Consider the following 14,056-nt stretch of genomic DNA (forward strand, 5'->3'; position numbering starts at 1 on the left):
TATATAAGAAAAAAGTTGATTGATTGATTGATGCGTGAGTTTTTCCACGCCTGTCGGTTGCGTCATTCGCCTGTGAGCAGGCTTTGAGTGAGGAGTGGTCCAGCCCCCTCGTCGGATTTTCATTGTCAGGAAATGGCGGAATGATTTGGGCTTTTTTTCCATCAGAATTTTTCAGAAACTGTTAGAGACTGGCAGCTGGAAACCATTAGAAAAATTTATCTGGCTTTCGGTGAAAATGTTACGGGCTTGGTAGAGAATAAGGAGTGTTACTGTCGCTTTAAGGATGGCCCCCAGCGGCTGTGGGGCGCGCCGCGCTCCGAAGCCGCCATCGACAGGCTGAACGACCATTTCATTTCTAAACGGATGGCTGTCTGGATCCGTGACCATCATGTGCCATTTCTCTGGTTATCACAAGAGCTGGACATCAACCATTTTCCTGCAGATTTCACTTTTAACAAGAGATTTTGTCATGGAAAGCCGAGCGGAGGCTTCGCGCGTCACAATGGATTCGCTACTGGTGCGAGACAAAACCACCTCCGTTTTGGTCTCACAGGACGGCTTTGAGATGGCGTTCAGACAGCTGTCGGTGGTTTTTCCATCGAGTGATTATCCGAGAAATTGTGGATGTGCCTGGACATGCCAGAACATGTCCCGTGAGGCTTCATCACGGCGTTGCTGTGCGCCATGCGGCACCGCCGCGACACGCGAAGCCTCCGCTCCTCTTTCCATGACAAAAACTCCTGTAACAGTGGAATGTGCCATTCATTTCCAAACTGGACGCTCTGTTTTATCCGGGACGTCGTCTGACTAGCACAGGAATTGTGAAAAGACGTGGACATCAGCACTTTTTCGGCACATTGAGACAGACATGCGGAAGAATTCCGCACATCGCAGCGGTGCCGCATGGCGCACAGCAATGCCGTGATGAAGCCTCACGGGACATGTCCAGGCACATCCACCAAAACAGAGGTGGTTTTGTCTCGCTCCAGTAGCGAATCCATCGTGACGCGCGAAGCCTCCGCTCGGCTTTCCATGACAAAATCTCTTGTTAAAAGTGAAATCTGCCGAAAAATGGTTGATGTCCAGCTCTTGTGATAACCAGAGAAATGGCACACGATGGTCACGGATCCAGACAGCCATCCGTTTAGAAATGAAATGGTCGTTCAGACTGTCGATGGCGGCTTCGGAGTGCGGTGCGCCCCGCAGCCACTGGGGGCCATCCTTAAAGCGACAGTAACACTCCTTATTCTCTACCAAGCCCGTAACATTTTCACCGAAATCCAGATAAATTTTTCTAATGGTTTCCAGCTGCCAGTCTCTAACAGTTTCTGAAAAAATTCTGATGGAAAAAAAGCCCAAATCATTCCGCCATTTCTTGACAATGAAAATCCGACGAGGCGGCTGGACCACTCCTCACTCAAAGCCTACTCACAGGCGAATGACGCAACCGACAGGCGTGGAAAAACTCATACATGCGCACAAGGGTTCAAGCTTGTCTGACGCAATCACACGTGATTCAAATCCATGTGGTTTTTGAAAAAAATAATAAGGTTGGATACTTTTCTAATAGACCTCGTAAATGACTTTTAAGTAAAATTGGACTGCTAAATTAAATGTTTTGGGGGGTTAAATTTATTATATAGCATCTCACGGTATAATGCCAAAAAGAAGGCAATGGGAAACATTTTTATGTAACTGTTTTTAAGATCTGAAGAGTATCCTTACACTAATTTGAATAATTGCTTGCATTTCCACTCCTGCACTTGATACGTGGTACAGAAGCTCATGAAAAATGGGACAAAAATGGCTGTAGAGGAGTCACACTTGATGAGGCCTTAAAGTGATCATTAGCAAAGTACAGAGCTTTGGTGGCTTTAGAAAGAAAAAATACATATCGATAAATCAAGGCCATGTTTGACTACATTGTGCACAAGATGTGCAGCTTGTGCGCATGAGATATCATGAGATTTCTCAATCTGAGATCAGAATTTGTTCCCATGTTTTGACTATGTTGTTCCCACCTGTTGATTAATTCATGCACACAAAACAATTACTTAAACAATTCTGCCAACACATCCAGTGAAGTCATTCATTACTTCATCCAGGGCTCTGTACATTTCAGCTGCCCCTACTTAAAGTACTTGTGTTTGGTAATAGTTATGGATAAACACACTTTAAACAACAGGGTGTCCATTTGTGTGGACCTTTACTCCTGTACACTGCTCATAGAACAGTACAACAGAACCTTTATTCTCTCCTTGTGAGTGGTGAGCCCACATGGAGGTGACACCATGTTGTTTCTTCAGGCTAACCCCAACCAAGTCTCATGGCTGTAGACCCGACCACAATCTTTGAATTTTTCCAAGAGAAAACTGGTGTCATTCAGGGATGTGTTCTGGCTCCTCCACTGTTCAATGCTTCTGTGGACTGGTTGTAGTGTAAAGTAGTGGAATCAAGTGGCTGGGGTGCTTTTGTTGATGAGGAGAGGTTCACTGACCTTGACTGTGTTGATGATGCTGTTATCTTTGTGGAATCAGTGGATACCCTGATTGCAGCACTTGAGAAGCTGAGTGAGGAATCAGAGTGTCTGGGTTTCCCATTGTCCTGGATCAAGACTAAGATGCAGGCTTTTAATGACTTTCTGGACTCAGCAATCAGAAGTGCATCTGTACGTGGTGAAAATGCTGCACCCGTAGAGACAGTCACTTATCTCAGCAGTGACATTCATATCTCTCGAGATCAAGAAACACCAAGGAAGAGCTTACGGAGGAGACTGAAGGTCTGAGTCTTTCAGGTCTTGGGGCTTCCTGGGTTACTGTAAGGGTGCTAGACTTGGACGCTAACCAGTAACCTAAGGCGGGGACTAGATGTCTTTGGTACCCGATCTCTTCAGAAGATCCTTGGATTTCACTGGAATTACTTTGTGTCAAACAAACAGTTACTTTGGGAGACTAAGATAAGGAGTATCACATGCATTGTGAGGGAACACCAGGTACGACTGTTTGGCCATGTGCTGTGTTTCTCTGGGCATGATGCAGCCTGCAGGTGCCTGAGTGTTGAGGACCAAAGCAGCTGGAGAAGGCCAAGGGGATGGCCATGCTTTACCTGCTTACAGCTGATAGATGGTTCGCTTTGAGAGGTGGGGAGGGAACTTTTGCCTGCCTGGTGGTTGCCATCCAGGACCCAGGGTGAATCCATAATATAGTGGATGTAGCAATTCACAACACCAGCACATACTGCCAGACTTGACATGACCATTTGATTATTAGGTGGCCTCCTGTAGTGTTGATTGCTTAGGTAATGGTCCTTAATCTTGGTCCTGTATGATGACCTACAGCACTACACGTTTTCCATCTCTGCTTGCTCAACCCAAACTTGATTAGCAAAGTCAAACATGTTCAGGTGATGAAGAGCCTCTGTCTCCTCACAGAGCAATCATCATACATCACAGTGAATGTGGCTCTCTGTGACAGATCATTACCCTGTAGAATACAGACCTCCATTATCAAGTTATAACATTAATTGAACAATTACATCTTAATTTATGATTTAACACCCAAAAAAAATCCACATTAATGTTGAACAACACAGCATTCAATTATTTTTTTTTTAGATTTTGTAAAACAGCTATTTGCTCAGCTGTCATTAGTGGATACCTTCTTAATTCAACTCTCTGTGGGCGTGCAGCAAATCAGGAGTTATTCTTCAAACCAAATGTCCATAATTACAATTAAACAGACCTACCGTGATGGTGGATTTGCCTGCATATTTTCCATACTTCAAAAACAAAGGCTTCACGATCTTCTTTTGGGCCACAATCTGGAAAATATATACAGTTGTGAGCCTGTGCCCTCAGCTGTAAAGAGCAGTGTGTAGGTATCTCCAACACCATATACAGTACAACTAAAAGATACTATGTAGGCAACAGCATTAAATGTTTTCCTAACGTATTTCATTTTTAGGATTTCAATGTTCAGTTCATGACATTACTTAGAAAACGTACAAATTGCCAAGCAAGACTAGAAAATGTTCATGCACGCTTACTTGGCCAAGTGTGCACTCCATCCCACCAAGGAAATCATCATCACGGGTCTCAATATTGTGGGTGCCATGGATGTCATAGACTTCAAATCGCAGCTTCTGAACCTCCTCAAAGTAGTAGTCTAACAAGAAGACCTTCCCAAAGACTGGGTGCAAGTTGCTCTTGATGACCTCTGTCCTGTCCAGCTGAGAGAGAACATCCAGATTTTTAACATACTCACACTGTTCTTTAATAGAGTTCCTCTTTCTAATATTAAAATATAGTGATGATAACAAATGAAGTCATTGTTTGACAAAAGGCTTGTCTTTTTAAAGACTGGACCCATATCCACGAAGCAGCCTAAGCCTAAAAATAGCTCATGTGACATTATTCTAAGAAAAATTTTAGAATTCCTCGAATTCTTAGAGATTTCTCAGAATTTTCCCTTGGTAAGATGAAAGTTGTCCGCAAAGCACCTTAGGCCTTAAGAGAGCTCCTAAGGTGCCAAATGTAAGAGAAGGGAGGAGGACTTTTAAGAAGCCTGTTAAGCAGAGGAGACGGTGGAAAAGACAGAGAGGAAGCAGAGATATTCTCCATATGTAGGACAACAGTGAGCCAGTAACATGCTACGTGCTTGATCTACATAATTATTTTATGTTAATTTACTGTCTCAATGTATTTATAAATTGTTTAGGTTCTTGTTATCATATAAACACTGTTAATATTATCATTATTTTTATTTGTATTAGTATTATTATCAGTATTATTAATATTGTCATTTTATTTTATTATTACTTCTACTTTGTCATTTGATTCTTAAATTGACCACAATGGAAATATGTGTTTTCACTTTCTTGTGTCATACATGTATTTTTATTGTATTTACAATTAATAAACCCAAACACACTTTTAATATATAGATATTCGCAATGTCAATGCCATATATTACCTTCAACTTGTTTAACAATTCATTTAATTTCACTGAGTTTCATCATCATAACAAAGTTATCCTCATGATTACACATCTTAATGCAGTTCACGTAATATGATCAGTTGATTTCACTGTCCATTCATGGCGTGGACCGTATTTGTTTTTATTTCTCCCCCCCTTTTCATCCAATCACAGTTCTTAGAGGACTGCCTCATACCTCATACCTAGCAACTGGGTCAAACCCCACCTCCTCACAAAGATGGGAGTTTCTGTTTCCTCCTTGCTCAGACTTTCTCTCAGAACCCCGCTGGATCGCTCTTTGGCTAAGATTCCTTGCCAGGAAATTTTAGGCCAAGTTAGGAGCTCTTTGAGAGGGCTTTTGGGTTGCTTTGTGGAAATGGGCTCTGGATGCTATATAGCTGATTTCCTGACTAATTTCACATGATAAATGGTAAATGGACTGCATTTATATAGCACTTTTCCATCTGCATCAGATGCTCAAAGCGCTTTACAATTATGCCTCACATTCACCCCGATGTCAGGGTGCTGCCACACACGGCACTCACTACACACCGGGAGCAAAGGCCTTGCCCAAGGGCCCTTAGTGATTTTCCAGTCAGGTGGGGATTTGAACCCATGATCTTCTGGACTCAAGCCCAACACCTTAACCACTAGACCATCACCTCCACAGAATATAGGGCAAACACAATCACGTTCCGTGAAGAGAACAATTTGAGAGACAACTGGAGTGCTTTGACATTTAATCTCAGCACACAGAGTATGTATTTGTCTTTCAATGCCTGATTAGGAAAAGCTGAGCTCTCTGAGGCCCCATCTGCTCATGATCTAGGATTTAGTTCTCACTCATCTTGACCAGTGCTTATATGCTATCCAATTTGTCACAAATTGAGCTCATCACTGAGCTTAATATGCAGTACTTTGGTTGCTATTTCATTTACTAACACCAAAAATAACTAAATGCATGAAGCTCTAATTTAGAATAAAGGCCATAATGGATTTTGGGACAGGAGCCTGCCTTGTCACACGGATATAATACAGAATAAACATCTGGAGCTGCTCCATCAGTAAATTCAAAGAAAAGCTTTAAGTGGTCAACATAAATGTAATGGACCAAGTTGTGTGAATCTCCATTTTCAGCAGATCACATTCACACTTTCTTTCATGATGATTTTGCAGATGTGATAATTTCTTGTTTTGACATGTCATTTGATGTCATGTCATTATTGAGTGAGAACAAGGACAGGATAACACCTCCCGCTGTGACAGTATCATGCACGTGACGGTGTCGTACAAGCAGGAATGCAGTGTGAGCAGCTGGGACGTGGTGCACCTCATTGTGCCGCTGATGTGGAGAAAAATAAAATACAAACCAGCTGTATAATTAGTGAATATCACTGGGTTGATATAAATAATAAATAAAAGGGATCGCAATACAGAACCCCGCAGTTAAATTACCCTGGTTAAATAAAAAATAAATGTCACTCACAGGATTCAAACCTGCAAGCTCTGATTACCAGACAGAAACTTTACCACTGCGCTACAATCACTGTCTTATCACAGGAACGTGAAATGGCTAAAATCAACAAGCAGATAACCATATTTAAAAAAAGACAAAAAAGCGCCATGATAACTGACCAAACAGCATTTGTTACAGTGTATTTCTGCTAATACGTGACTGAAAGTGGTGTATTTGTCGCACTGTTGGCTTGTCATATGGTCCTGCAGCATGCTGCTCACAGGACACGTGTGTCCTGTCAGACAGACGTGACATTCAGATTGCCTGCTGTGTGTCCACATGAACTGATGGCCTGTTTCAGCTGGGACCTCCTGTCAATGTGTGCACTGTGCACGCTCTCCAGCAAGTGACATATGTTTTTAAGTATTTCCATGTGAGGACAGCAAGCACACACATGCGTGTGTCCATCAAAACACGGTACGTGTCCTCCAGCCAGGACATCCAGGAGCAGAGATCTTTACAGCTGCGACTGTGTTCACATGCCCCTCTTGTCCATCCATTCAGCGCCCAGACCAACCTGTCTCTGTGTTATGTGGTCATTCATTTTCATTATGTGTTATGTAATTGTGTATGTAGGTATTGTTATAATTATTTATATACCTGTCCTGACGGCAATGGTGGGCACAGTTCAGCTAAGCAGATAGCAGATAATTATCAAAGCTAATGTTTTTGTAGCGGATTAGCTTTCCAGATAAGTTTTAAAACCATCATTGGATCAATTATCTTCTGATAAATTTAGTTCCGATAACTTTCAGTCCGATAACATTTTTTTTTGCTGGTAAATTGAGCAAAGTTTAACGGTCAAAAACGTTTATAAACCATAAAATCAAACATTTTAGTCCATTTGTTGTGTGTTCATTTATGGCAGACTGGCTGTCGCTTGCTGATGACATCATCAATAAGCGCAAAACGTGATTGGCCGGTCACCGCAGGGAGCATTGTGGGTAGTGTAGTTCAGGTTCACTTTGGACGTTACAGTGTTACCATCCCTTGTCCCTTGGAAATCTGCTGCAAAACCTATCACACATCATGCCAAAAGAATTATTTCAATATCTAAAGGACACTGGATTACTTCATCGCATCTAAACAAATGACCAAGGTTGGGTAGGATTACTTTGAAAGAATACATGTGGATTACATGTATGCATGTACATACATTTGGATTACTTGTAATCTGATTACTTTTGGATTACATTTCAAAGTAATCCTACCCAACCCTGCAAATGACTATGGCTGCCAGGAGGTCAGGTTTTGTAAAATCTCAGCGATCACTCACCAGCCCCATAGGTGGCAGTAAATGCACTTTAAGATGGTGTCATCCACCACTGGATCCGAAAGAAGAAGAAGAAGAAGAAGAAGAAGAAGTGTTATCCTCCGCTTAACACAAAAACAAAACTGACTAATTTTAACGTTATTTTATTTTATTTCTTTGTGGCTGACGGTACTGCCAAGACTCAGTGGGAGAGAGGAGCTCTCATGGCGCAGCTGTGTTATAGACTGGGATGTTTCTCTTAGACCATTTTGGATCATCTCAGGACGATTATTTTTTTCAGATGAGTCCCACTGAAACTAACAGGTAAGAATTTATATTCATTACGTGTCTTTTACTCTGCCAGTCAATGCATTAGTGGATGTATTTCGGTTGTTTAAGCCACAGGGTTCAAAGCATGAGAAAAAAGCGTCAGGTTTTAGCTTGTAAATGACGGTGTATCTAATACCGAGATAAACTGTGACTTCTAATACTGTGTTTTACTGCTTTTGAAAGATGATGACAGTGTTTGGGGTTTTTGTTTTTTTATTAATTCATTTTTCATGCGTTCTTGTGTGTTTATGATCCTTGAATTTACCCAGCAGCCCCTGCAGCTCTTAAAGTAAAACTGGTTTATCAGAAGCCAACAGTGTAATCTGATGTTGCCACGTCTGAAACAATACTAAAAGTTATCGGTTATCTGTAATAAAGATGCATTTTTTTTTAGCAGTTTATCGGTTTATCGTTATAAAAGATAACTTTCCAGTTATCTGATTAATGGTTATCGAAGCTAACCTTTTGGTTAGCTGTGCCTACCACTGCCTGGTGGTGGCTTCTGTGTTTGTAATGTGTACACTGAGCTGTCATCCAGCTGTTAGTGTGCTGTGATCAGCTGACAGGCCCCTCCCAGTGCTGTGTGCCGTCAGACCTGGCTGTCTGGCCCCCATGTAATCAGATCTGTACAACATATGAGCATTTCATGCAAGTGTGCCCCCCCGGCACCATATGTGTTGGGGGGGGGGGGGTGACACACGCACACATGTGCGAGACACATGCACCACATGTGTGTTGCTTTGTGCAACTCCACAGTCGTGGGGGCACTTAGACAAATTTCACATCCAGCTCGAAAGTGATCGTCTGCTGACTGTTTTCGTGATGATAGTGAGAATGGCCACACATTTTCTAAGAGTCCAGCAAGCGGTGTTAGATGTTCGTGTGTATCACCTGAAATTTGGCCGACACCTGCCGCAAGAGGGATCAAATGGGCTCTCCCAGGGCACACTCTGTCTTTCAGCTGCTGGTGTGCATAAATAGTTGTAGCATCCGGTGTACGAGGCATTGGAGGCAGCTACAATTTTAAACATATTTCATACAATACCTGCTTTATGCGCAATTCATGCGCAATTCAACCACATTCGTACTGTGCGAAGGGGTCCTAAGGAAGACCACAACATCTTCCCCTCTGCCCCCTCCAGCTCTGCCTCCTGTCTTTTTGACAGCATCACTGCCTCTAAACCGTACAACACAGCTGGTCTCACTACTGTCTTGGAAACTTTCCCTTTCATTCTTGCTGATATCCTTCTATCACAAATCACTCCTCCCACTCTTTTCTCGCACTCTCTTCTCCACCTCTCTACCAATAACTCTATTACTTTGAACAGCTGACCCAAAGTGTTTAAACTCATCTACTTTCACCCCCTCCACTCCGTGCAGCATCACTATTCCACAGTGGTGCTTCCTCTCCTTCATGTGTATGTACTCTATATATGCTCCTACTTACTTTCCACTTGATTTCTCTCCCAAGAGTATTTCTACCTCTTCGGACTCATCTCAGCCTGTTCTCTGCTCTCACTACAGATCACAATGTCATCTGTGAACATCGCTATCATGAAGAATCCTGTTTGATCTCGCCTACCAACATGTAGATCATCATTACAAACAATAAAGGCTCAGAGCCCGTTCTCGATACAGCTAATTTCAGTGAATTCCAAAACATATTCAACAACTTGTCTAAAGAACAATGGATGTAAACATGATGATTTTGATGTGTGCATATTAATTCAATCCACTGCTCTGCTTGTATTTTGATTTAATTTAGATAATGTTGCAGACATTCATTTTTACTGCAAGAATAAAGACCATAATTATCCATTTTTTACTTTTATTTAGTTTTATTTCACTTTTAGTGGTGGCATGGCATTGTAAAATAAATAAATAAATAAAAGTCCAAGGTTGTATGAACTTTACCTATCTGCTGTAAATTGAAACAAATGAAAATGTCTTGTTTTTCTAAAACTGAATTTGCTTGAAGCATACACTAAAGAGTGCCTGGTTGAAAATAATGAGACGCTGCTCTTGAGGAGAACTCTGACTAGTTTTCTTGTTACCTTTGGTGTCAGTTTGTTTTTATGAATGTAACAAACCTTCACAAGCGATTAGTGCCAAAGAGTTCCCTTATGTTTCTGATTGACCCTGGCACACATGAAAAAGAATATTAAGTACTGCAAGCTAGTATTTGGTTCCCATTGCCTCACCCATCCCTGTGTCTCTTTATTGTCTTTTTGCTTTATTTTTCTCTTCTTGCCATCTGTTTAGACAGATTTAGGATGAATCTGATAAGTCTGTTTGTTGATGAAGACTAATCAGTGCTATGGAGGAGACGCCGCACTGAAGTCTGTGATGTCTGTTTGTGTGGGGGTGCAGATCTACAGAGAGATCCATGACATGGGAAATCAAGACTTTCTCTAATCACCTCTGCAAAGGAGCGCATTGTCTGTGTACTTCAATCAGAACACGGCCATGTAGCTTACAGCACAGATCAACAAAAAGATCAGGTTTGAATTAATTCATTATCGTACGAGCACAAAGTCCACAGGTTACCAAGCGTGGAGAGAAAAGTGCTGCAGGAGAAAACACTGCAGTACATCGTCTCAGTACCACTTCTGGGTTTGTCCTTGGAGCTAAACAAATGCAGTAATGGAAAAAACTGAGAGGAAAACACAGCCCAACAAATAGTATTTGCAAGTCAGTGAGGCCAAACACTGAGCTCATAAGAGAGTGAAGCAGAGACAATACAAGTGGGCTGAGCTACTGACATGTTGACGTAAGTAAGTGAGACATGAAAGGTGTGAGAGTGAAATAGATAGATAGATAGATAGATAGATAGACATAGATAGATAGATAGATAGATAGATAGATAGATAGATAGATAGATAGATAGATAGATAGATAGATAGATAGATAGATAGATAGATAGATAGATAGATAGATAGATAGATAGATAGATAGATAGATAGATAGATAGATAGATAGATAGATAGATAGATAGATAGATAGATAGATAGATAGATAGATAGATAGATAGATAGATAGATAGATAGATAGATAGATAGATAGATAGATAGATAGATAGATAGATAGATAGATAGATAGATAGATAGATAGATAGATAGATAGATAGATAGATAGATAGATAGATAGATAGATAGATAGATAGATAGATAGATAGATAGATAGATAGATAGATAGATAGATAGAGAGATAGATAGATAGATAGATAGATAGATAGATAGATAGATAGATAGATAGATAGATAGATAGATAGATAGATAGATAGATAGATAGATAGATAGATAGATAGATAGATAGATAGATAGATAGATAGATAGATAGATAGATAGATAGATAGATAGATAGATAGATAGATAGATAGATAGATAGATAGATAGATAGATAGATAGATAGATAGATAGATAGATAGATAGATAGATAGATAGATAGATAGATAGATAGATAGATAGATAGATAGATAGATAGATAGATAGATAGATAGATAGATAGATAGATAGATAGATAGATAGATAGATAGATAGATAGATAGATAGATAGATAGATAGATAGATAGATAGATAGATAGATAGATAGATAGATAGATAGATAGATAGATAGATAGATAGATAGATAGATAGATAGATAGATAGATAGATAGATAGATAGATAGATAGATAGATAGATAGATAGATAGATAGATAGATAGATAGATAGATAGATAGATAGATAGATAGATAGATAGATAGATAGATAGATAGATAGATAGATAGATAGATAGATAGATAGATAGATAGATAGATAGATAGATAGATAGATAGATAGATAGATAGATAGATAGATAGATAGATAGATAGATAGATAGATAGATAGATAGATAGATAGATAGATAGATAGATAGATAGATAGATAGATAGATAGATAGATAGATAGATAGATAGATAGATAGATAGATAGATAGATAGATAGATAGATAGATAGATAGATAGATAGATAGATAGATAGATAGATAGATAGATAGATAGATAGATAGATAGATAGATAGATAGATAGATAGATAGATAGATAGATAGATAGATAGATAGATAGATAGATAGATAGATAGATAGATAGATAGATAGATAGATAGATAGATAGATAGATAGATAGATAGATAGATAGATAGATAGATAGATAGATAGATAGATAGATAGATAGATAGATAGATAGATAGATAGATAGATAGATAGAAAGAAAGAAAGAAAGAATTTATTTACTCAGTACACACAGACTCAGCAACACTTTAACAACGTACCCATGTACCCAAAAGGGTGTAGGTAGGTTAAGGAAGGCCTTAACCATAAAAATAACTACATATGTATATATGAATATACATATACCCATGATAACAAATGCAAAGGAGAAATGAATCACTGAACCAAAATTTCAAAACACAACTAGGCACAGAATGTACAAACCCAAAAACAAAACAAAATCGATAAACCTAATTCATAAGGCAGGGGTCAAAATACATTTTTTAACCTACTTGCACTGGTGCTAGTTACAAAAAAATTACTTGCACCAAAAAAAAGGTTACTTGCACACCCAAAAGTCAGTGTTATATCAACTTTAAAACTACTCCTCTGATGTGTCAGATTCTTCCTGTCTGGGGAGAGTTTGAGGGGAGAGCAGCAGCAGCAGCAACAGCGGCCAGTTTTTTTTTTCACATGCGCGCGCGAATGAATCGTCCATGAAGGTTATTTTATTTATTAACTACACAGATGTACAATAAAACAAATGGTGACGGGTTTATAACACAATTATGACAGAGTTTGAGGAGAGAGAGAGCGAGGAACTACAGAGCCCTGGAAGTGTCATCGCAAAATGTTTTGCATGTGGAGATAATGTGTGCACGTTTTATTATACTGTGCGCTCATTTTGTTATATTGTGTGCACGTTTTATTATATTGTGCGCTCGTTTTATTATGTTGTGCGCACGTTTTAAGCATCGTTTGAGTAAGACAAGGGCACAATCTACTTAAACGTGGCCACAATTTATAAAATGTGCACTCAATTATTCAATATTGTCTTGACACACAAATATTGACTATTAGTCAACAAACCAGCAGGCAGTGTAATACATTTCCCCATTAGAAATGGATCTGGTCAGGGTATATAATGGTTTGGGCGAACAAGGACATACAGAGAACTCCAGCTGCCCAGCATGGCATCATCTGGAAGATGATGCCACTAAAAAGGATGCTGAGGGCGAAGGGTCTCCCCGTCGTGAGGATGACAATTTAGGTCATAATATGGAGTTCATTTTGAACGAAAGAAAAACGTGCACACGTTTTATTAATTTGAGAGCACGTTTTATTCATTCGTGGGCTCAATTAAAGGAAAACGTGTGCACAATTATCATGGCCAGAAAAAAAAATCACTTTAAGTGACCTCTCCCGGGTTCCGTAAGGAACCGCAGCGGCAGCCAGTTTTTTTTTTTTTTTTTCATGTGCGTGCGTCGCTGGCGACGTTCGTCAGCTTTCCGCAACAAAGCACAGCAACTCGCTCCGTGTGAGAGTCATAAAATGCAGGGAAGACGAAGACAACACAATGGAAATTGTTTTTTCCTTATTTATTCCTTTATTGGTTCATTCTATCCATCCATCCATCCATCCATTTTCTTCCGCTTTATCCGGAATCGGGTCGCGGGGGCAGCAGCTCAAGCAAAGCCGCACAGACCTCCCGATCCACACACACACCTCCCCCAGCTCCTCCGGGGGAACCCCAAGGCATTCCCAAGCCAGCCGAGAGATGTAGTCCCTCCAGCATGTCCTGGGTCTTCCCCGGGGCCTCCTCCCAATGGCACGTGCCCAGAACACCTCTCCAGCAAGGCATCCGAGGGTATCCGGAAAAGATGCCCGAGCCACCTCAACTGACTCCTTTCGACGTGGAGGAGCACCGGCTCAACTCCGAGCTCCTCCCGAGTGACCGAACTCCTCACCCTATCTCTAA

General features: G+C 40.4%; 1 protein-coding gene across 1 annotated transcript in view; it reads right to left on the reverse strand.

The window, feature by feature from the left end:
* cpne7 (copine VII) overlaps positions 1 to 14,056 on the reverse strand; it is a 195,920-nt gene that overhangs the window by 166,813 nt on the left and 15,051 nt on the right. Inside the window, 2 exon segments of the mRNA XM_034190465.1 lie at positions 3,745 to 3,819; positions 4,045 to 4,227. Of these exon segments, the coding sequence (XP_034046356.1) occupies positions 3,745 to 3,819; positions 4,045 to 4,227 (258 nt within the window).

This window comes from Thalassophryne amazonica, chromosome 2 (assembly GCF_902500255.1).
Source record: "Thalassophryne amazonica chromosome 2, fThaAma1.1, whole genome shotgun sequence".
Lineage (NCBI taxonomy): Eukaryota > Metazoa > Chordata > Actinopteri > Batrachoidiformes > Batrachoididae > Thalassophryne > Thalassophryne amazonica.